At 32.7% G+C, this 22229-nt stretch overlaps 1 protein-coding gene across 1 annotated transcript in view; it reads right to left on the reverse strand.

Moving 5' to 3' along the window:
• The window catches only part of LOC129229522 (DNA-directed RNA polymerase II subunit RPB9-like), a 45886-nt gene that overhangs the window by 8554 nt on the left and 15103 nt on the right, over positions 1–22229 (reverse strand). The window contains exons 2-4 of the mRNA XM_054863842.1: positions 17815–17886; positions 11559–11613; positions 9024–9097 (exon numbers count right to left, since the gene is read on the reverse strand). Coding sequence (XP_054719817.1) covers positions 9024–9097; positions 11559–11613; positions 17815–17886 — 201 coding nt within the window. The remainder of the gene's footprint in view (positions 1–9023; positions 9098–11558; positions 11614–17814; positions 17887–22229) is intronic.

Raw genomic sequence — 22229 nt, forward strand, 5'->3', positions numbered from 1 at the left:
CGTATAAGAGATACTTTCACGAAAATATAAAAATAAACTCTGCATTGTTCTTTTACTTATTTCTGAAATTTATAGCTTATTCCCAGCTATTTAGAATGAAAGATGATCAAAACCCCCTTTTTTGTTAACTCAATTTGTTGCTGGTCCCCTAAATGAGTATTAAGTAGACTTAATTTTAATTGGAAAATGATAACCGGAGTATATACTTTTTATGTGCAAAAAACTACAGAGCAATTGGTCTTTTATTTTTCGAGAAATTTGTAAAATTGTGAATTTTCAAAGTTTCCCAATACTTTTGGTGATATCTTTATGTTTGGTGTTTTGCTCCACAATATTAGCTACTCCTTTCTTCTTCGTAAGCGCAGCATTTGTGTCGATAAAGTAATTTATAATTTCATTTTCTTTTTACAATTCCTCAGAAGAACCACTGAAATCTTCCTTCCCAAAGGTAGATTGAAGTTGATTTCAATTCAAAAAACGAAATTGGAAGGAAACGCCTTCCTTTTTTCAGTTCTTTCTAAATAGCTTATAGTTGGTTATGTTGCAACAAATAATTCCCTTAGCTCATTCAGTTATGGAATTGCTATAGGCTTTTTTTAATTACTCCCTGAAATTTTGATATGTACATATGAACGGCATAGCGACAGATGTGAAGTAAAATTACATTTTTCGACTTTTTTCCTTATATCTATCGATTAATATTATTGGGTAGTTTGTATCCGTAGCAGCGGCGTAGCGTAGCTTTCTGCCGCCCGGGGCAGGCACAAAATTTGCCGCCCCTCTTACACTCTCCTGCTAAATGCCCCCCCCCCTACCTAAAAAACGACATTTTTAGTATTTTACAGAATGAAAACCGGATTTTATTATCCAAAACGAGTTTTACATTTTAATATAATCTTACGTCAAAACAATTTGCTTTCGATTGCACTTCTCGATGAAAAATCAAAATATCGGCTTCATTTCAATGAGTTCCATGTCCGAAAAAATGTGCACGTTGAAACAAAACATGCAAATAAATAAATAAAATAAAATAAATGTAAATTTAAAAAAAATATATACATCTCGAAGCACCGTATGTTGCACATGAGCCGACTCCACAGACCTTTAGTGGCAAACCTACCCAAATTATTTATACTTATTGAAGTTACGACCACACATACAGAGTCCGTTTTTCACGAGAAGGCACATCGTCACGCCTCCTCGAACGCAGAGTACCATTTTACGCGTCTCGTGAATCTTGATTGCGAAATACATAATTTGAATTCAAGACGTAAAATATTCAAAATTTTAAAAAAATTTATATTGCGCCCTCGAACGTGTGCGTCTTCATTTTTTCTTCTTTTTTTTACGCCTTCTAACCATCTGTGCACCTTCGTGTTTTTTTTTTTTTTTGCACCCTTTGGTAGTCAAGGTTGGCGCCCTCTGGGGGGACCCAGTCCGCCCCGGACTGCCTGTCGATTTTTGTGATATTTATAATCCTCTTGAACGAGGTTGAACTCTCCCTTCTAGTCTTATTATATCAGCTCCAGTGATCAATAATCCACATGCATGTTAGTATCCATTATTTCGTGCTCGTGGTTGAACGAGAAAAATTTCTTGAGACAATATAGAACTGAAGAATAAAAAAAAACGTTTTTGATGTTCATTTAGTGAGACACAATTCGCCATTCATAGCAAAGTGCCGTTAGAAAAAACTTTTTTAATTTTAATGTAGTGTTACAGAATTTGCCGCCCCTAGCATAGTGCCACCCGGGGCGAGTGCCCCCTTTGCCTCCCCCTACGCTACCCCACTGATTCGTAGCTCTCCCCCCCCCCCTCAGAGACATGAGTAACCTTTTATATTAGGTACACCACCATATTCCTGTGTTTCAAGGAGCCACACATTGTGTTTGCTCGCTGTAACGGAAATTTCGTAGCAATTTAATTCAAGCAATTTAACAGCAATTACCTTGGGATTAAAAAATCATTTCGCTGAAACAGAAATTTCGTTTTATTAGTATTCGTTGTAACGTGATCTCACTATATACAGTGCCGTAGTCGAGAAAAAATATTTTGAGGGATGCGCCAAACAGAAAATGTTAACATTACTATTTACATTACACTGGAATCGATTATTTCAGAAAGGGCATGTCCCTTTTTTTTTTCAAAATTGATTTCGCTGCGGTTTTAGTTTTACCATACTTGTATGTAGAGAAATCGACTTGTATAGCAGGGAAGTCTATCCTTGTACAACAAAGCACTTTATTGAGGGGTCACATTTTTCGTTAGTGTAAGTTAGTGTTTCGTTAATAAGGGCATAAGTCCCGGACTTATGCCCTTTCGTCACTAAACACGAATGACGGAATAGTAAGATGCACTGTGAATGTATGGCAAGATTACAGAAGAACTAGATGTTTTTGGAGTAATGAAATAAAAACAAATAACTACTTAGATCTAGCATTATTACGGTAATGGTAGGTTCGTCAGTTAGGAGGGTTAGGGGGGAGGGGATTTGAAATCACTACCTGAATAGAGATAAGGCAGAAAACTATCAGAACGAAATTCGCAATTTATCGGGGATTTTATTATTATCACTCTACTATCTATATTACCCAAAAAATCACGTGATTTACATATCCGTTCTGGGGAATTGTGAATGCCTCATACAATTTTATTTTTGTAAGGAATTCGTTACAAAGTTGTGTGATACATTCTGATTGATGTAAAAGTTGGGATGCAAGTTCTAAAATGTGATACTTTTAAACAGTTTTTTTTTTAATTAATGATTTGCCTTGAAAACATCAAAAATCATTCACAATTATCGGTCAATCACAATAGTTTTCTATCTCTTTGTTCATTAAATTTAGGTCTCTGTGTCATATATATTTGTAAGTACAAACCAGTTAGAGGTGATCTTAGACCATTGAGACAAGCTCTCCTGCTAAACACACGTGAGGTAGAAGATCCCCCAGGAGCGACCCCCCATTGATAAGAGCTATTGTGTATTGTGAATGTGCTCGCTCTTTCTACTCATGCCTTTCTTTCAAACTAGAATAAGTAGAAACTGAATTCCTTATCGATTTCAACATCGGGTGCAATAAGGTGCTTTTCATGTTTTCTCGAAAGATCCTACATCTCACCCTTCCCCAAGAAAGCTATAGAAAAAATGCTAAAGAAAAAAAGCTGTCTCTTTTAGAACAGAATTATTTCTATACTAATTTCACAAGAGCAAAAAAAAAAAAAATATTTTCTCTTAAAATTTGTTGGTTCTTAACCAACTAATTAATTTATAAATGAATTTCATATTTTTTATATTCATCATTTAAGATCATTGTAAAAGCCCAGGTATATATTAATAATATATATTTGCACTCTCATAAATAATGAATAGTCTGCTTATGATCATGCTTTTATGTTACGACAACCTTCCAAATCAAAAACATAATTCTTGTATCGTTACACCTATTAATACTGGTAACCTTACTCATTTCTTTTTACAGAGCACATATGCTTCACGGGCCGTAGATCAAGGGAGGATGCAGACAAACATTTTAGGGGGAGGGGTGATCATGCTGAAAAACATTCAGTTTTGGTAACGAAAAATTTCTGACACTGTTTGGGTGTCAATAAAATGTATCAAATCGACAAAGAACATGGCACCTAGAACTGCAATTTTTTTTTATAATTAATATCAGAAGCAATGAAAGGAAAAATTATTTCAAATATTTACTTAAACAAATAATTAATAGACTAAAAATTATTAAAGATGACAATTTTATTCATGAAGCATCTGAACACAATGCGTACTGATATATTTTCATGATATGCTACATTCATCCATCTAACTCGTATGCAATTATTAAATTATGATCACGTAAAATAATGATGAATGGATAATAGTGTCAAAGGTTTAAGGGGGTGGTCATACCCCCATGACCATCCCCCTGAAATCTGCCCTTGCCGTAGGCTGGGCACCACCACTGCGCTAACTTCTGAAGAAGATGAAGAAAAAAAAGATTTTGAATTAACTATTGAAATAAATGTTTCCCCGCACAGGTTCTAATATTTCTATGATACCTTTCAGTCTTGTAAAGTAATAGCAAATGAACTGATTTTAAAAAGCTCACAGACATGTTATCATCAGACTCAAAACTTCAGTTAAAGATACAATTCCCTTCAGGAAATCAGACAAATGATAATATGTGTACAATCTAAAGGACAATAAATCCTCTTCTTTGGATGATGTGTTACAGGTTTTCAAACACACATATAGAAATAAATATGCGACATATGTGTGTGTAAGTGTACAAGTTATCATCTCTTAGTCAGAGTTTAGGAAGAGTTATAAGTATATTATCAAACTTTGCCGCATTCAGTAGTTGTAAATTCACACTATTTGGGATCGTCAGTCTAGAATAGTCATAACAAAACTGGATGCAGTAAATATCTCATACAGTGAAACCTGTGTAAGTTGACCCCTTGCGGTGCACTACTTTAGTGGTCAACTTAAACAGGTGGTCAACTTACAGAGGTAGATTTATAACATAAGGGCTAATTCCGTGCCTGAAAGAAGCGGTCAACTTAGACAGGAGGTCAACTTACAAGGGTGGTCAACTTCACAGGTTTTACTTATAAGTCGGCACTTCCTTCACAATGGTATCTAAAATTGGTTAGCACGCCAGTGAAATGTACTTGTGCCCCGGATAAATGGCGGTTGAGCTGTGATTCAACCGCCTCGGCCAGAAACAAATTATGTTGAAAATTTTCTTTTGCAATTTGATATATTTTTTTTAAATTCAAAATTGTACCTTTTGATATATCATCCTAGGTTTAACGATATCCTTGAATTAAAGATAACTTTTTTCAGTCACTTGAAAATCGCGTACGTTTGGGGTTATGCTGTATTTCAAACGAGCTTCCAATATATGCATGCTCTCACTGCCGGATAAGCGCAAGGCGTCATGCCCATAGTTACAGTACTGTTAATATTGGCCTGTTGGTGATTCGAAGTCAAAAGATTATCTACTGCAGAGATAATTTATTGTTCCAACCTAGACCCTCCAATCTGATTTGGTTGAATTTCAACCAAATCAGATTTCTTTTCTGCTAATCTAAAATTTAGTCGCGAAAAAGTAGGTATAAATCCAGAGATCACTAGATACGATCAGTAAAGCTAAGAGACGATGAATTTTCTGCTTGTTTCGGGCAAGACTTGATTCAAAATACTTGTTATAGATGGTAATTTGTATTTTTTATTTTTAACACGGTCAAGCTTCAAACTTAGATGCTAATTTTATTAGGTAACAAGAAAAGTTTATTTTTTTTTCCGCTTCTAAACATGAGTGTGTCGCTGATGCGAAACCAAAGCCGTCCCCCACACCCCACCCAAAAAAAAAAAAATGCTCAACTTTATACTTTTTCCTACCCTCAATACGGGCGTTAAGTCAGTTTACGCAATTGGGGCGAGGTGGCGAATAAAAGGTACATAATATTAGCATGTCTTTAAAATGTTATTATTTAGGAAAAAAGTTTGCAAGCTTCAACTATACAATATTAGTTTCGGCCAAAAAACGAACTAATAATCATAATATAAAATATAGTTTTGTTTTATTTTTTGAACACATTGCATAATTTAAGTCTAATTAATTTGAAATTAGTATAACTTGAAACCTGAATTTCCCCAATATTTTTGCTAAAATTGTTTATATTATTATTATTATTATCACATATATTGTTTCTCAAACGCTTCTTTTTTTTTTCGGTGGGAACGCCATAACTTCCTCAATACTTTATCAAACCAATTGAGGCATCATTTAAAAGATTTTACACCCCCTTCCCCCTTCGAAAACTTAAGAAACAACTCAAACTTTGGTTCTTTTGTCCAAAAACACCAATTTTTTCTGTTTTTTTTTTTTTTTTTTTTTTAATTTTATTACGCAGTAGTTTACTTTTTAACGCGCCAGAGCAAATGCTATAATTTCAAGCACCTATGAAGAGAGGAGAAAAGTGGGAATAGCTTCTTCATTGTAAGAAAATTCCTGAACGTCACAGTTTATTTCCGAGCAACACTTTAGAATTTAACGGGTTTCCACCAGTTTTCTGCGAAAATCCAAGTTGTTCGGCGAAAAGGTTTCCAGAATTGCTTCAAGTTGCAGGAATGCAAACTTCATGCTGTTTTGAAAAAAAATATCTTTAGCTACCAGTATCAAAATATACTCAGCGTTTTTATTAAGTTCTTATTGAGCTTGATTATTAAGCCTTAAGCTCAACTATACGGTTTATCCAGATTGAGGGGATAAATCAGGGAGCTAACAAGCTAACATAAATAAGTTATCTTAGAGAGTACCTGATTTCTTCCAAAAACGTCATTATCTTCTATTGAGAAGGTTTCTGAATACTTCAGAAAGATTCTATGTTAATTTCGGAAAGGGTTACTGACTTTTAGCGGGAAACTGTTGTGCTTTTTTTTCCTTGATATGTTACTGCCAGAATTTAAGCACATTAGCTGCGCATTATTTTGTAGGAACGTTTCGGAATATTCTTCACGATTTTAAAGTGCATAAATATTTAGAAGAAATCATAGGTTCTGATTTTTTTAATCTAAATTTGAGCTTCAAAACATTAAAATAATAAAATCATTTCTAACCATATATATATAACTGTAAATCTGATATCGTCAAACTTTCAAACTTTTTATTGCTCAAAAACGTAATACCTCATAAGCGAAAACCAATGCAACAAAATAAGGGTTTAGTTTCGTTAAAAATGCTATTATATTGCTTGAACTCCATTGCAGCTAAATTTCCGTTACTGCGAATAAAACTTTCGGTCCATTGAACTCTTTATACGAGTTAAAGATTTACCATGAAAATTACTATAAAAGCATTTCTGCGAGATTTTTCCATGCACACTCAAATTACAGAAATAATATCTCAGTTCTGCAATAACTGAAGAATTAAGGATGACAAATTTTTCATTCCAGTTTAATCAATTTTGATTGCATAATGACCTTTCAGAGATTTTTTTACATAATCAAACTTATTCAAATATTAAAACTGCCATTATAAGTAATTGTAAAATGTTTATATACTTTCATTCACAAACTTGCAAGCATAAAAAACTATAAATTCCACATCGTACAAGTATTTCAAAAGAAACATGACAGTTGAAAATCATGCTCAAGTGATTCCTGACTGGGAGAAATTGACACGGAGGGTGGACAAAGGAGCGGTAGATGCCTTTAACGCCCATACTGTTCGTCAATTCCTTCACCCTTGAGTTCCCGCGAGGGGAAAAACTGCTGGTGTTCTGCAGGAAAGCCGAATGCTTCGAACGTAATATTACGTCGCTGCCGCTAATGACATATAAATTCGTTGACGTAATATTACGTCGCAGCCGCTTGAGTGGTTAAAGATAATGTCCTAGGTAGGCTTTCATTTAATTTTTTCTCTAAATCATGCTGTATAACAGAACTTACCAGGTACTAGTACAACCTCTTGCTCCAAGATAGGGGAGAGGTTCCTCTACTATTTGTACAGGTTACTGTACAAATTTGTACACTTATATTTATAATTAATTGTAGTTATGTTATGGTATAACTACTACATAACTAATAATGCTAGAATTCTAACTTGTGATTCAAATTTAATATGAAATCATTAGTTCTCATCCGCTAGATTTAGGACTAATCATTATACAAAGTAAAATATTTTCCTCTGTTAGCATCAGAACGAACATTTATTAATTCTTGGGTTAAAATAGTAAATAACAAATGAGGCAGTTAGCAGCAAAGGAATTTAAGTGGCAAAATTAAAAATTTGGAGATAACCAGTACAAATGGTAGGTGAACCCCTCCTATGTCTTGGGGAAAGAGAAAGTACCAGTAGGCCTAATAGGTCGCTGCTGTACAGCATGATTTATAAAAAAATTCAATGAAAGCCTACCTAGGATGTTGTCTATAAAGTCGTTTTACTCAAAACTTGAAAATGTCCACTTGCATCCCTTTGCTTCTCACTGCCTCAAATGTACTCAAAAATTGTTTCCAAATTGGGTTATTTCAGTAGCTACAAACTCCATGACTATGAAATTTTCTTTATTAGCTATTATTTGTGAAAATTTTCATTCATTACCTATTAGAAACCCTATAAAGCTCCTTATTGACTTAGGAATACTCTAAATCATACTTTTTCAGCATAGCTATCTAGGAGTTTTTTTTTCTCCCTTTTTTTATTAGGTACTCTCCTTAATTTTGAATGAAACAAAGCACAAAAAAAAATATAATGAAATTTTCAAATTTTAGAATAAGACAGAACTTGGGAGCTAGGTTACATGGTGGTATTGAATGTTTTGGGGACTAACAATGGATTTTTCATGCAATTAGAAACTCAAAATATAAATTTATAAGGAATTCTTGCATTGGAATAACGTATACCTAGTGACTGATCCATGCATAAAAAATCAGGCCTGCTGCCGTGGGCCAGATTTTAAATACTCGCGTGCCACTCTGCCCAAGGGTGCCCATATAGGGGGGCAAGGGGGGCTTGAGCCCCCCTCTGAAATTAAAACTTCCTTGCTTTTAGTACTTTTTTCTTTGCAAAAATGTAAAAACATTTCTTCTCCAGCCATTAATGAACAAGTTATTAAAAATGTCAATTTTAATGACTCTAATCTGTCCTGAAATAGGTTTCCACGGGGAAAATATCCAGCTAAACCACAGGGAAAATATTTGAGCCCCCCACCTTGCAACTTTGCATATGGGTGCCCATGACTCTGCCCAGCGGGCCACAGTTTGTAGACCCCTGATCTAAGGACTAAATAATAGAATAGAACAAGTAACTGTGTAGTAAATCTCAAAATACCGGTAAGGAGCTCAAATTTGCTTTTGATGCATCCATCTCATTTGGAAAAGAATAAATACAAAAAATTAAAGCTAAAGAGCAAGGATAGAAACAGGTGTTTGTTAAACAAAATACTTCAAAACTTTGAACTTTAAACAAGAAACATATTTTTAATCATGCAAAAATATGAGACAAAACTATACTCACTCAACTTCATGAGTAATTTTGTTGACATAAATACAGTTGTTATTGGTTGGCTCATGATAGTCACAATTTCTACACTAAAAAAATATACATTTAAGAAAAGAGCAGCTACCAGGCATAAAATTTAAAAATTCAATTCACTATTAATTATAAAAATTAATAATAATAATAATGACCATTTTGATGAATATTTTATAATAGGAGGCTTTCCCCTTGCTTGTTGACGCTCACCAACCCCCCAAGATTGTTTGCCGATCTGATTTGATTTGCAAAGATTTAAATCGTCAATTAGAAAGAAACAAATTAAAAATGCATTAAGAGTTCCCTTTGGAAGAAAAAGCACCCCTTCCTTGGGTTTCAAAATAACTTGTACCAACTTGCAGAGCTGTAAGGGCTAAGGGGCTCTGGAGCATTGGAAAACTGCAGTTTTGTACATTTGCTTTCATATTCGTGGTCTCTAGTAATATATTTTGCTCTTTAGCTCAGGGCTTGAATTGAGTTGAGCCTAAGATTCTAGATTCTAAGATTATAAAAAATCGAAACCCTTAAGATTTGTGAATAAAAAAGAAGAAACAAACAAATCTAAAAGATGTAACTATGGCAACACCAAATAAAACATCAATAATTTGAATGGAGATGAGATTTTTTCGAACTTGATTAAAATGGCTTGTAACTTCTTTTCCTTTGGAGATAGAAGCTTAGTGTTTCGACAATAGGTCGAGATAGATCTGGAGTAAAAAATGTCACTTTTTCCAATGGTGTCAAAAAGAAAACTGTGGGACAATACCTTCACTTTTTACAGATAGATTTAATGAAGAAAGTAGTACATAAATTTCAGCTAAGCCTAAAAATTTTGAGCTAAAAGTGCAAATAACTCTCGCCGTAATTAAGTTAGAGCATTGAAAGAAATTGCGCAGTTGCAGAAAATTCCACCCTTTCCAATGATATATAATATTAGTACGTGCAAATAATTTTTCAACCCTTTAATAGGCAATTTATGCGAAATTTGAGCTTAAAAAATTAATTACAAAAAAAGATTCGAAATTTAAGAAACGAAACCCCAAGTGCAAAACACCAGGGCTCGAAGTAATTTTGTACACAATTTTAAGGCTGTAGGTGCTATGGGGTCTCCTGGACATAGGCCCGCCACAGACTTCCTTTCACAATTTCTTTGACCTTACTTTTTTTTAATATAAAGAGATAAATGAAATATGATCCGCAATTTCAAAATAATGTAGGAAGTAAATATTTAAACAAGGTTTAATAAGTGATCAGGGGTGCCCAAACATAAATATTAGGACAGGGGAGAATTTCAGATTTATACCAAATGAAACTCCAAAGTTTAACCAATGTTGAAACAATAGCCAATACAGCAGGGTTAATACATTACATTACACAGTAAAGTCTCCCGTAGTGGACTTCAATAAAATTTTCTGAAGACAGTGAAATTTTTGGAAACTATGAAAAAGTTTGCTCTCCCCCCTCCTCCCTCCATAAAAACTCTTCAAATATGCAAACAAAAAATCATTGAAATCTGACCAAACTCATCTCAGTAAACTCAAACCACTGATGATGGCTGAAGCAAAGCAAGCCAAAACGTCTGGAATTTCTACTCCAATTAGACCACGGCCAATAAGCCCGGAAATGTTATCTCCTCATATTGACGCCGGCCGTGAAAGCCTTAGACAGTATCATTGAAATCATTAAAAAATTCTATTTGTTATTATTATTATTTTAAATTATCTTTCAGTTTTAGAATGTGCTGCCAGCCAAAAATTTTAGGAATTTTTGCATCACAAACACCCCTGCAATACAGCTGTAAATTATGTAACAGAATAAATTTGAGAAGTCTTCACCTTTTAATTAAAATTAATGTTCATGGCAGTCATTTATTTTGACACATTTTACAGTTTTTTAAGTGAACTTAACCATTACAAATAATTATTTTTGCAATTTTAGTTGCTTACCTGAATCATTTATTTATTTTTATTATTCAATTGAATATCAAGCTTAAACTAAGATTAAAGCAATAGTTTTCAAAAAAAGCTTGAATTTCAATTGTACAATTCTTGATGCATTAAAAAAATAAGAAAAAGTTAGAGGCATGTGGAATTGTATTAATTGTGTTTGTCAATCAAGGCATATACAAGCCTTGATTTTTAGGCTTGTATATGCCACCCCCCTCCTTCTGGTGGAAAAAAAAACATGTTAGAAATAACAGTAGATGACATTGATACAAACTAAAATTTAAGTTGCTCTAATTTTCTTTTACAAAAAATAAAACATAACTTTAAAGAATCCCAAAAACAATGCTGATATTTTTTAAATAAGAAAACTTTTTATATAAATATAATATTAATACAATACTTTCACAAAAATAGGCAGTGAGAAAAAAAATCCTGGATTGGACTCCTGATTGAATAATTTACACATTATGTCAAATATTGCAAAACATTTGACTTATCTTAGTTTTGTCATAACAAAGATAAAATTTTACAATTTTCCAAAATGTTGAAAAGAGAAAAAAACCATACTTACAGCATAAAGGAGTATCTTGTTATCTTTGTCTTCCCTTGGGTATAACATATTATTGCTAAAAAGATAAATTTTAAAATGATTTTAATTTCACTTGGGAAAAGGGAAATTTTGAGGAAGAAAGAAAAAACACAAAATTCAACATTCAAAGCAATTCTCAGTTTCATTTATGAGTTATGTAAATTATGCAGGTTTAAAAATTGGAATTTATAAAAAATGGAATTCGTAAACTATTTACACGCTATAGTAACCCTTCGTTACATCGTGCTTTGTTATAACGCTCTTTTGGATATATTGCATTTTTCTTTTGTCTCCCAAAAAATGATATTAAACAAAACAATACTTTGCATTTGACACCACATAATTCTCAGAAAAAGTATTTTCCTCTTTCTTCAACTACAGTAGACCTTCGTTTTACCAAGGTTTATTTTACACGGTTTCAATTATATGCGATTTAAGTTTTGATACCTATATTTTATTTCACGCGGATGAGTTTTGGTTGTACGCGGATGGGGCAATGCAAACAAATAAAATTTTCCCCTCTTTCAAAATCCGAACTCCTAAAGATTTCAGATTATGCACAATAAACTGTACTTCTGCATGCTAATAATCGAGCTTGGGCCACTGGAGAGATTTTGTGCGACTGGTTCCAGAGTTCTTTCCAGAAGTAAAGTTATTAAACTCACGGAGTTCAGAACTCACTGGTAGAAGAGCTTTTAGGAGTGACAAAGGAGGACAAAATCAATGAGGATACCAACATTGATGACACAGAAGCAAAAACTTTAACATTGAAAATTTTGAGCCATTCCTTGATAATAGAAATTATTTTTCTAATTTGTTAGTGAAGGAAGATTCGATCATGGAAATGATCATGGATGAATTAATGCTCTGCAAAGAACTACAGAGAAAAGTTCTTTACTGCCAAAAGACTATCATAGCCAGCTGCTCCTTTTCTTAAACACTAAATTAATTTGTGTTTTCTTTATGCATATTGTGCATATGTATCGATGTAAACAAGTAAAGTGTAAGTACAAATTAAAGCTTATTATACAATTAGTCATCACTAGAATGAAGTATTTTTTTATCTACAGAACCTAACCCCTATTTCAACATTAATATTGTCTTAATTTACGCGGCATTTTCAAGGAACGTAACCCCCGCATAAAATGAGGGTCTACTGTAATTGAAATAACTGGTATGTTTTCCATCTAAATCTGTTGCAGTTTAAACTACAACTTTCAATTCATATTCCAACATGAAACATTAAAAATATTTAAATTTTTTATAAAAAAATTTGGAATGCTGCTAATTTTCTTTTGCTTTTATCAAGAAAATCGTCTTAATATGATGATGAATTTTTTGTAGGTGCATGTATCATTATTAATTTGTACATTAACTAAATCGTTACTTTTTATGACTTCGCACTTTTTTGCTGTCTCCCAACAAGCGCGATACAGCGAAAGGTTACTGTAATTTTCAAATTTCTGATCCAATGCTTTTCTTTCTCTTTTTAAGCATGAAAAAGAAATAAGAAAAAGTGATTATAACAAAACTCTTCTCAGTGTAACTGCTTTTGTCTTTTCTTCCTAATAAAAAAAACTGAGAGCTTGGTTAGAAAAGCAATAGTTTGAAAATATGGTCACAGGGACAGATCTAGAGGGGTTGGGAGGCATGGCCCCTCCAAAACCTTGTGATGGAATTTGTTTAAGAAGAAAAAAAAATGAGGAAGATATTGGCAGAAGATAATAAAATTAAACACAGGCGTTTTATTTTAAAATAAATTCAGGGGGTGATAATTGGGAGAGAAATTATGTCCCTCTCCATGAAACAGAGCTGTCATTTTCAAAATTTTGCTCCATCGTTTCCATCATTTCTTGATTCCAATTTCAGACCCTTAGACGATCTCTTTTGTTCAGGAATACTGCTGTCCTTAGAGTACACCTATTGCTCGTGAAAGCAAAGAGAGACTAAATTTGTCTTTTAGGGCTTTAATTTTGAAACTTTTCTGGGAGAGGGTCTCCTTTTCCCATGCTCCTCCACAAATGCCACAAATGGTAACCAAAAATTTCACTTTGGGATTTCAATTTGGAAAATTTTTCAACTGAGATTAGTTTACCCAGGCCTTCTCCCTTAATGTGTCTAAAATGGCCTTTTTGGGGAGCTTCAATTACAAATGATTTTTGATAGGACCCCCCTCCCCCCTAGTTAATATTGGGAGGATACTTTTAAAATGATGTTTTTGGACTCACTTCCAAGGGTGCCCATATAGGGGGCAAGTGAGGGCTCAAGTCCCTCCCCCCCCTAGAAATTGGAATCTCCTTGCTTTTAACACTTTTTTCTTTGCGAAAATGTAAAAACATTTCTTCTCTAGCTATCAATGAATATTTTATTAAAAATGTCAAACTACAATAAGTCTAATCTGCACTGAAATTGGTTTCTATGGGGAAACATATAGGGAAAATATATGAGCACCTTTTAAAATTATGCATATGGGTGCCCATGCTCACTTCCTTTCCTTTCTCCAATGCAATAGCTTAAAGCTGGATATTTAGAGCCTCAATAGCAAAATATTTCCAGGAAGGGGAGATTCCAAGCACCCTCACTCCTCCATTTAATGTCAGAAAACATTGCCTAAAAGTGCAGTTTTAGGTTCGACAGCAGAAGAGCTAGAAGAGTACCTTTCTCCTCTGTTGATTTTTCAGCATATAATAGCAGAATATTTTGGTTTCTAAGCTTCATTTTCTGAAGCTTATTGTATTTTGAGGACAGCAGTCGAACCCAGACCTTTCTTCTTATATCATCAAAATTGCCCATGATGCGTTTTTAGAAGCATAATTTTCAAAAATTACACGGAAATTTCCATTTTGAAACGTTATTGAGGTAGATTCCTAAATCTATCCCCCTCACTTAACCCCTCTAAAGATAGCTTAAAATTGAGTTTTTGAAACTACTTTTATTAAAATTTCTGGGGTGTTAGTTAAAAAATTTCGGATGGCCCCTTTCAAAATGACATATTAGATTCGCCACTGTACAGTCATCATCTTGCATATAAGCTGAAGAAGTTTTAAAATAAGAAACAGTATGAAAACATATTAATAGCTGAGTGGATGAAAAAAACAGAGCTAATTCATCACTAGAACATAAAATTGAATATTTCAATGAATACATCTTAGCTTGATCAGTTAACATGAGTATAGAATTGCCAGAACTTTGCCCTACTATACTCCTGTTAATGTGGTCAGTACTACAATATGGTTCTTTTCTACTATACTGAACGCCACTCTAGAATATTTTTCCCAGTAATGCTTATTTTAAAGTCCGAATTTCTCTCTAAAATAAACTATTTTGACTGTGCTGAAGTTGGAATTCTCACAAGAATGGAAACTTTCAAAAATATTTTCAAACCATATAATAATTATGTTATTTTAAAATGTGTAGCGTGGAAATTAAAGCACGCTGAAAGCATGATATCATATGTAACTACGTATCAAATCGATATTTGGTACAGTAGAAGACCGTTATATCGCTGACCTGTATAACGCAATTCTCTATAAACCGCACAACTTTTCAGAAGTAAACAATAGGTTTTGAAGCTTGAAAAATCCCTCTGTTTTGCTTTGCAAACATAAAAATTGTCAGGCAAATTAAATTTTGAAAGTTTTTCATCTTTCCATTTTAATTCAAAGGTTTTAAATTTAAAATTAGTAATTATAATAAACAGAAAATACCAGATGGCTCTTTAAAATGGAGCTGTTATGAAAACCATGAAGCAAGCAGAAGTGCAGGATAATGCACTTTCTTTTGATTGTTAAACATATTTATTTGTGAATAACTAATTGTAATATTGGTGCTTTAATATTCATTGCAGATAAAACTCATTCTGAAGTGCTAATATATAGATATATTCTGAATGTTAGTTTCAAAATTTGTGAAATGATCTATATAACGCAAAAACCTGTATAACGCAAAAGCTGTGGCCCCAAGGTGTGTGTTATAACAGTCTTCTACTGTATTATATTTTATTTTGAAATTTTATAATTTACATTATAATAAACAAATTGTTAAACAATAAGTAACAAATTGTTTTAATGCATCAATATCACAAGTGATAAATGAAAAAAAAATCAAATAAGCTTTGTACTATAATATGATTAAATTGAAAAACCAAAGTAAAAAAAAAGCACAAATTAACAAAAAATATAGCTTATAGCTATTTCAAGGCTACAATAGAGCCTCTTCATCAGTGCAAAAAACTCAGCACACAAGACAGTCATGGGAGAACTGAACGTCAACCATGTGGACACCAGTATTTATACCAAATAGGTCAACCAATAAGAATTCACGACAAGAGACTACAAACAACTAATCAGTGAGCCACAAGTCACCCCCGAGGCACACAGCAAGGGGAGGAGAAAACCAACTAGATGCCTGGAAACAAAAAAGAGTGGGAGAAAATGAACCCGAAGAAGAAAATTATAAAAAATGCTTCTAAATATTGGGAAAAAAATGGAGTGCTGGAAAAATCACTGACTAGAGAATGAGCATTTTCCCAAATATAGTAAGTAGGGTTGGCAAAGTTTCGGACACTATGGTAAAAACCCTGGTTTTTACCGTCTGACCAAAACCCTTGTGTCCAAAACTGTCCGAAAGTATATTTTTAGAAAAACTGTATTTTGTGAGAAAACATCAAAAACAGAATAAAATGTATCAAAGTAATGTTTTATATTGAACATTTATTCAATGCGAACATTCAGTTTATTTATGCAGTTGGTTTTAATCTAGCTACGAAGAAGTTGAATTCTTGATTAAAATTTCAATTTGTATGCATAGGTTTATTATTTTTTTTATTTTATTATTATTATTTTTATTTTTTTGTGATAATAATAACCAAATTTCCTTATGTTTATGCATGTGTGCAAATTAAAGTAGGGTTGGCAAGGTTTTTACTGTCCTGTTCAAAACCGTTGTGTCCAAAACTATTTTTTGTGAGAAAATATCAAAAATAGAACAAAATATATCAAAATTATATATATATATATATTTGACTATTTAATGTATTTATTCAATGTGAACATTCATGTTTTAATATATATGTTCCTTACTTATACAGCTAATTTTAATCTAGTTACGTAGAAATTAAATTCGTCATTAAAATTTTCAATTTGTATGCATGAGTTTTTTTTTTTCTTTTCTCTATAAACCAAATTCTTTGACATTTATGCATGTGTGCAAAAGAAAGTGTTCAAACAAATCAATACAAAAATGAATGAAAAAAAAAACATTTTGATAATCCACTTTTAAAGCGTTCAGCAAGACTTTAGGGTTCTTCTCCGTTAAAGCAGGGGCCAATCCAGGATTTTTTTCTCGCTACCTATTTTTGTGAAAGTATTGCATCATTCTACTTTTGTGAAAGTTCTTTTTTTTATCAGCATTGTTTTTGTGAAATTTTAGAGGCATCCTAATTTTTGTAAAAGAGAAGTAGAACAAGTGAAATTTTAGTTCGAAAAATGTAAATGTCATCTAGTATTATTTTTAACAGATTTCGTTTTTTGGGGAGGGGAGGGGGAGCTAAAAACGTAAGAAGTATGAAAAATACCATCGTAATTTCAGCTTAATAGGCTAAGTACTGTGTACAATATAGGAAATTATGAGAAAAACGGTTTCCCAAAACAGATGTTGAAAGATTGCGATAATATTGCAGAAATACACGTAGGCGAGAAACAGCTAAAAATTAGTTAAAATATTACAAAAAGGTTTCTATTCAAGCGATTGTTCATATAAACCTGCTTAGATTTTTTTTATGAGTAAATTTTTTTTTAAACAGAGAAAAAAATTTTATATTTTAAAATGCTAATTTTTGTGAAATTTTTGATGTTTTTGTGAAGCTACTGATTTTATTACTTGATTTTTGTGAAAGTACCGATTTCAAAACAAGATTTTTGTGAAGGTACCGAAAAACGGTAGCAAAATCAGCCTGTATTGGGCCCTGTAAAGGCACGTATGTCATTTGGTTTGGCGACTTGTTTACTTTCTACCTTGGCCACAAGAGAAAAATTATGACGTACCCTTAATGAAAAGTACCAACTACACATTTACTCAATACCTATTATTAGATGCATCAAGATCTTTTTTTGAAACAGAAAGCCATGGACTATTGCTTCAAATACAATCAGTAGCAAAATGAGAAGTGAACATGTAAAATATCATGCATTTCAATAATTTTTACTGTACAAAAGTTACAAGTTATAATTATACAAACCATTCTTGGCAAAATTTTATGCCAACAAAACCAGGACCAGCTGTGCCCATACCACCACTTTTCTGAGTAAAGCTACAAAAATAAAAAACATATTCAAACTTTTTTTTTTGAGCCTAATCTAAAATATTATTTTATTGCAATTACAATATAATTAAGTAGCTAGTTAAATTTTTTCTATTTACACCATGTTGAAAAAAAAAAAAAGAAAAAAAAACATCATTTCTCTGTAGCAAAATATTTTTATTTTTTACTCCAGAAAATGACAGCTAAAAAGCTAGAGGAGAAAAATATCTCACAAAGATTTGTACACCTAGTAATAACAGATATAAAGACAACAATGACAGCATATTTTGAAAATGACTTTGTGATCCATGAATTAAATTTTCTTGACATCGAGACGCAAGATGAGAAAATGTAATGAAAGTATGCCATCAATTTTTTTTTTTAAGTGGGATGAAACAATGTTGCAAAACAGAGAATTTTCGGACTGATACCATTATAATTTTTGATATTTCAAGGCTCCATCATAAGGAACTGGGGCATTTCACAGTATTTGGCTGTTACGGACTCTACACTTCATAAGGATGTTTTAGTCTTCTTTTCATGGTTAGTGCAAATAGTAAAGTTAAACTTTTTGTAAATGTATGGTCTTATTTGCACTTATGTCATAGCATTGGAAAAAGTTTAGATTTGTTTTGAATTTCTAAAAATATAGGAAGATACATAGCATGTTACGGACTCTACACTCAAAAAACATTCAAATTTTTGCTTAAACTAACACTAACTATTCTTACCTAATGAAGGTTTTTTTTTACAATGTTTCAGTTTATCTGTAACAAAGTTGAAAATTAGCGGTCGCCACGTAGCAATTAAAGTTTCAAAACACATAGTTTCCGGTTCATTATAACAGTTTGAGATGTTGCTTACAACAGGAAAAACATCATAAAGGTCCCCCATGGTTTGCAAAATGATTTACTAATGCTCTAAAACCAAACTTTTTCCTCGTTTTGCACCCTACTAAAAGGTTTATTTTTTTCATTTATATTTTATTTATTTATTTATTTTATTTATTTATTATTTATTTATTTATTTTTTTGTCTCTTCCGTAAAATTTTATGCTTTTTGGTTGTGTCACCGTGCGTGTGAGCGATATTCTGATGATACTTTTTTTTTCATTATTAATAAAAATTTGAAACATAGTTGCAGTTTTAAAAAGTGGCTACTAACTTTAAAAAGTGACCACTAATAAAACTAAGTCTACCGGCCACTGGCTATTAACCAACTTTCCCAGTTTTCAGCTTTAATCTATAATACATTTACATACCAAAATAGTTATTAAAAAGGCAAAAATATTTTTTTGAGGAATTATTTACTAAAAAACTTTTATGAACATGTTACAGACTCTACATATTTGTCATGTTTGAATATTTTCTACAGAGTCTAAACAATAATACTACCTCATTACTCAATAGTGTTTCAATGATATAAACAACGGTTACGGCTATTTCTTCATTAATATATGTGAGGGGGTGCCCACCTGGGGGGGGGGGAGGTCATGGCACAGACTGTGCCATTGAAGTTTATGGGGGCGGGGGATAATCTGAGAGGTATTTTTTCATTTTGGGGGACAGTCTCTTGCAATTGGGGGGGGGGGGGGGTCTTTTTGATATTTAGGGGGTGCCCTTGCTCTTTTTGGGCTCTCCTGATGGAACAGACAAAGTGATATGTTGATATCTTCAATCTGCTTTTTGCATTATCTTGAATTTGTTATCAGAAATGAAAGGTTTTAATTAAAGACGTACCGAGTAGCACTTTGGCCGAGTAGCTGAGTACCGAGTACTCGGCCTTTCACTACTCGGCCGAGTACCGAGTTACCGAGTACTCGGCATTTCACTACTCGGCCGAGTTAAAAAGTACCAAATATGTTTTAAGAAGAACTACTGACACACACGTGATCAATTTTGAACTTATTGGAATAGTATTATAGACCTCTTTGTCTATATAAAAGTTTTTAAAACTAAACTCCGGATGAAATTTAATTTCGCATTATTTAAAAAATTTTGTTTATGTCAAAAATTTTACAAAAAAATTCTTTTTAAAATTAAAAAGAAATAAATAAAAGGTATGATTAATCAAGTTGGAATTAAGACAAACTATACCAATCTATTTTAGTTCTAGTCCGCCAAACATAAATAATTTTTAAAAGCAAATAAAGCAAATGTGCAGGAACACTTCACACACCTGTTTCTGCGTTACAAGGAACGTCTTTATCAGTGCATAAAATGTGAGCTAAAGAATGTTAAGACATTCGGGAAAAAAATCCGACTTTTGTCAGATGCCTTTAAATTTACAAGCTCACATTTTGTGCATTGAAAAAGGAATTCCCTGTAATGCCAAAACACGTGTCTGCAGTGTTCCTGCACTATGCTTTTAACGTTGTTTTATTTCCCTTTTTTTAAGCAAAGGAATTTTCATATTTCTTATAACTAATTTTTGTTTGTAGCAAAAATCTATTTTTAATGTAAAAATTCCATATTTTCTATACTTACCTTTTTCGCACGATTTTTAATAAATAAGTTTTATTAACTTTGGGGACATTAAAATAAAGATTTATTCGATTAAAGCATTAAAAACTTCATTATTCTCAAAATTTAAAATTGACTTGTAAATGATTGCAGAATATTAAATATGCTTGTGCTTTTTTATAAATTTTAATATCTGTCTTGGACAATATTCAATTTTTTGCAACTACTCGGTATTGGCCGAGTATGTGATCAAAATTTGGCCGAGTACCGAGTACTCGGTAAATTGGCCGAGTATGCCGAGTACCGAGTAGTTACCGAGTACTCGGTACGTCTCTAGTTTTAATTCCAATTTTACTAACAATTTAACTTCTACAGTAGGACCTTGATTATCTGAAATGATCAATACCAGACCATTCTCAGTAAATCAAAATTTCTGGATAAACTTTAAGGGGGAGGGGATACGTTAATTTAAACACTTATAAGGACAAAATTCATACTGCATCTGTGTTGACTACAAGCACTCATACAAGTGATTTTAAAAGATGTGCATTTTGCGATGGTAGACATTTGAATTTAAATTGCTTCTCAGTTCAAAAAATGAATTTAGTTGAAAAAGGAAAAACCAGTCACCAAGCAAAATTGTGTAGAAGCCAGAGACGTACTGAGTACTCGGCCTACACTTGACCAATTTGCCGAGTACTCGGTACTCGGCCAAATTTTGATCAGATACTCCTCCAATACCGAGTAGCTGCAAAATATTGAATGTTATCAAAGACAGATATTAAAATAAATTTATAAAAAAGTGCAAGCATATGTAATATTCTGATATCATTTACAATTCAAATTTAAATTTTGAGAATAATGAAGTTTGTAATGCTTCAATGGCATAAATCTTTATTTTAATGTCCCCGAAGTTAATAAAACTTATTTATTAAAAATAGATTTTTGCTGGTAATTGGAAAACATGAAGTTTTACCGTGTGGCCTAGTCGCCATAGAAACTTTTTTGGGATGGGTGTTACTTGGTAAGTCACCCGAAAGAGAATGAAAGACCAATACAGTGATGTTGGTTACATCACTTTTTATTAAAGAAGCTGATATTTCAGACATATGGAAATTGGATTTGATTGGCATTAAAGATCCAATTGAAAGACTTTCAAAATCTGAGCAAGAAGCTATTGCTAAAAATCACTTTCTTGAAACTGTTAAATTTACTGACAATCGTAGTGAAATTAGTCTACCTTGGTTAGAAAGTTGTGCACATTTACCTGATAACATAGATCTGGCGAAAAAGCGATTAAATAAAATAACTGAGAAACTTCTATCCAGCAATCATTATGATGCATATGAAGATATTTTCCATCAATGGTTGGAAGACGGCATGATTGAAGATGTTCCGGAAACAGAAATTAGTTCTGTGGAAACTATTTACCTCCTAGACCAGTGTTTAAAGAAATGTCACAACTCCTATTCGACCAGTTTTTGACGTATCTGCTCGGATGGCCAACCAACCCTCATTAAATCAATGCTTACATTGTGGTCCAAACTTAATTGAAAACAACCCAGATCTATGAATGAGATTTCGCATGAAGAAAATTGGGATGATAGCTGATATAAAGAAAGCCTTCCTCCAAATCGATGTGTGCAAAGAGGACAGAAACTACTTGCGTTTCTTGTGGTGGAAAAATAAGGATTGTAAAGAGTATAGAATGTTTCGTCACAAAAGATTAGTGTTTGGAGTGAAAAAGTCCTTTTCTATTTGAAGCGGTTTTGAACTTTCACATACAAAGTTATGCTGAATCCTGCCCTGTTGTGGCTTCTATTTTTAGAAAAGGATTTTTTATCTGGATAATCTCGTCACCAGTAGAGATAGTGAGGAAGAAATGAAACT

Source organism: Uloborus diversus, chromosome 9, assembly GCF_026930045.1.
Source record: "Uloborus diversus isolate 005 chromosome 9, Udiv.v.3.1, whole genome shotgun sequence".
Lineage (NCBI taxonomy): Eukaryota > Metazoa > Arthropoda > Arachnida > Araneae > Uloboridae > Uloborus > Uloborus diversus.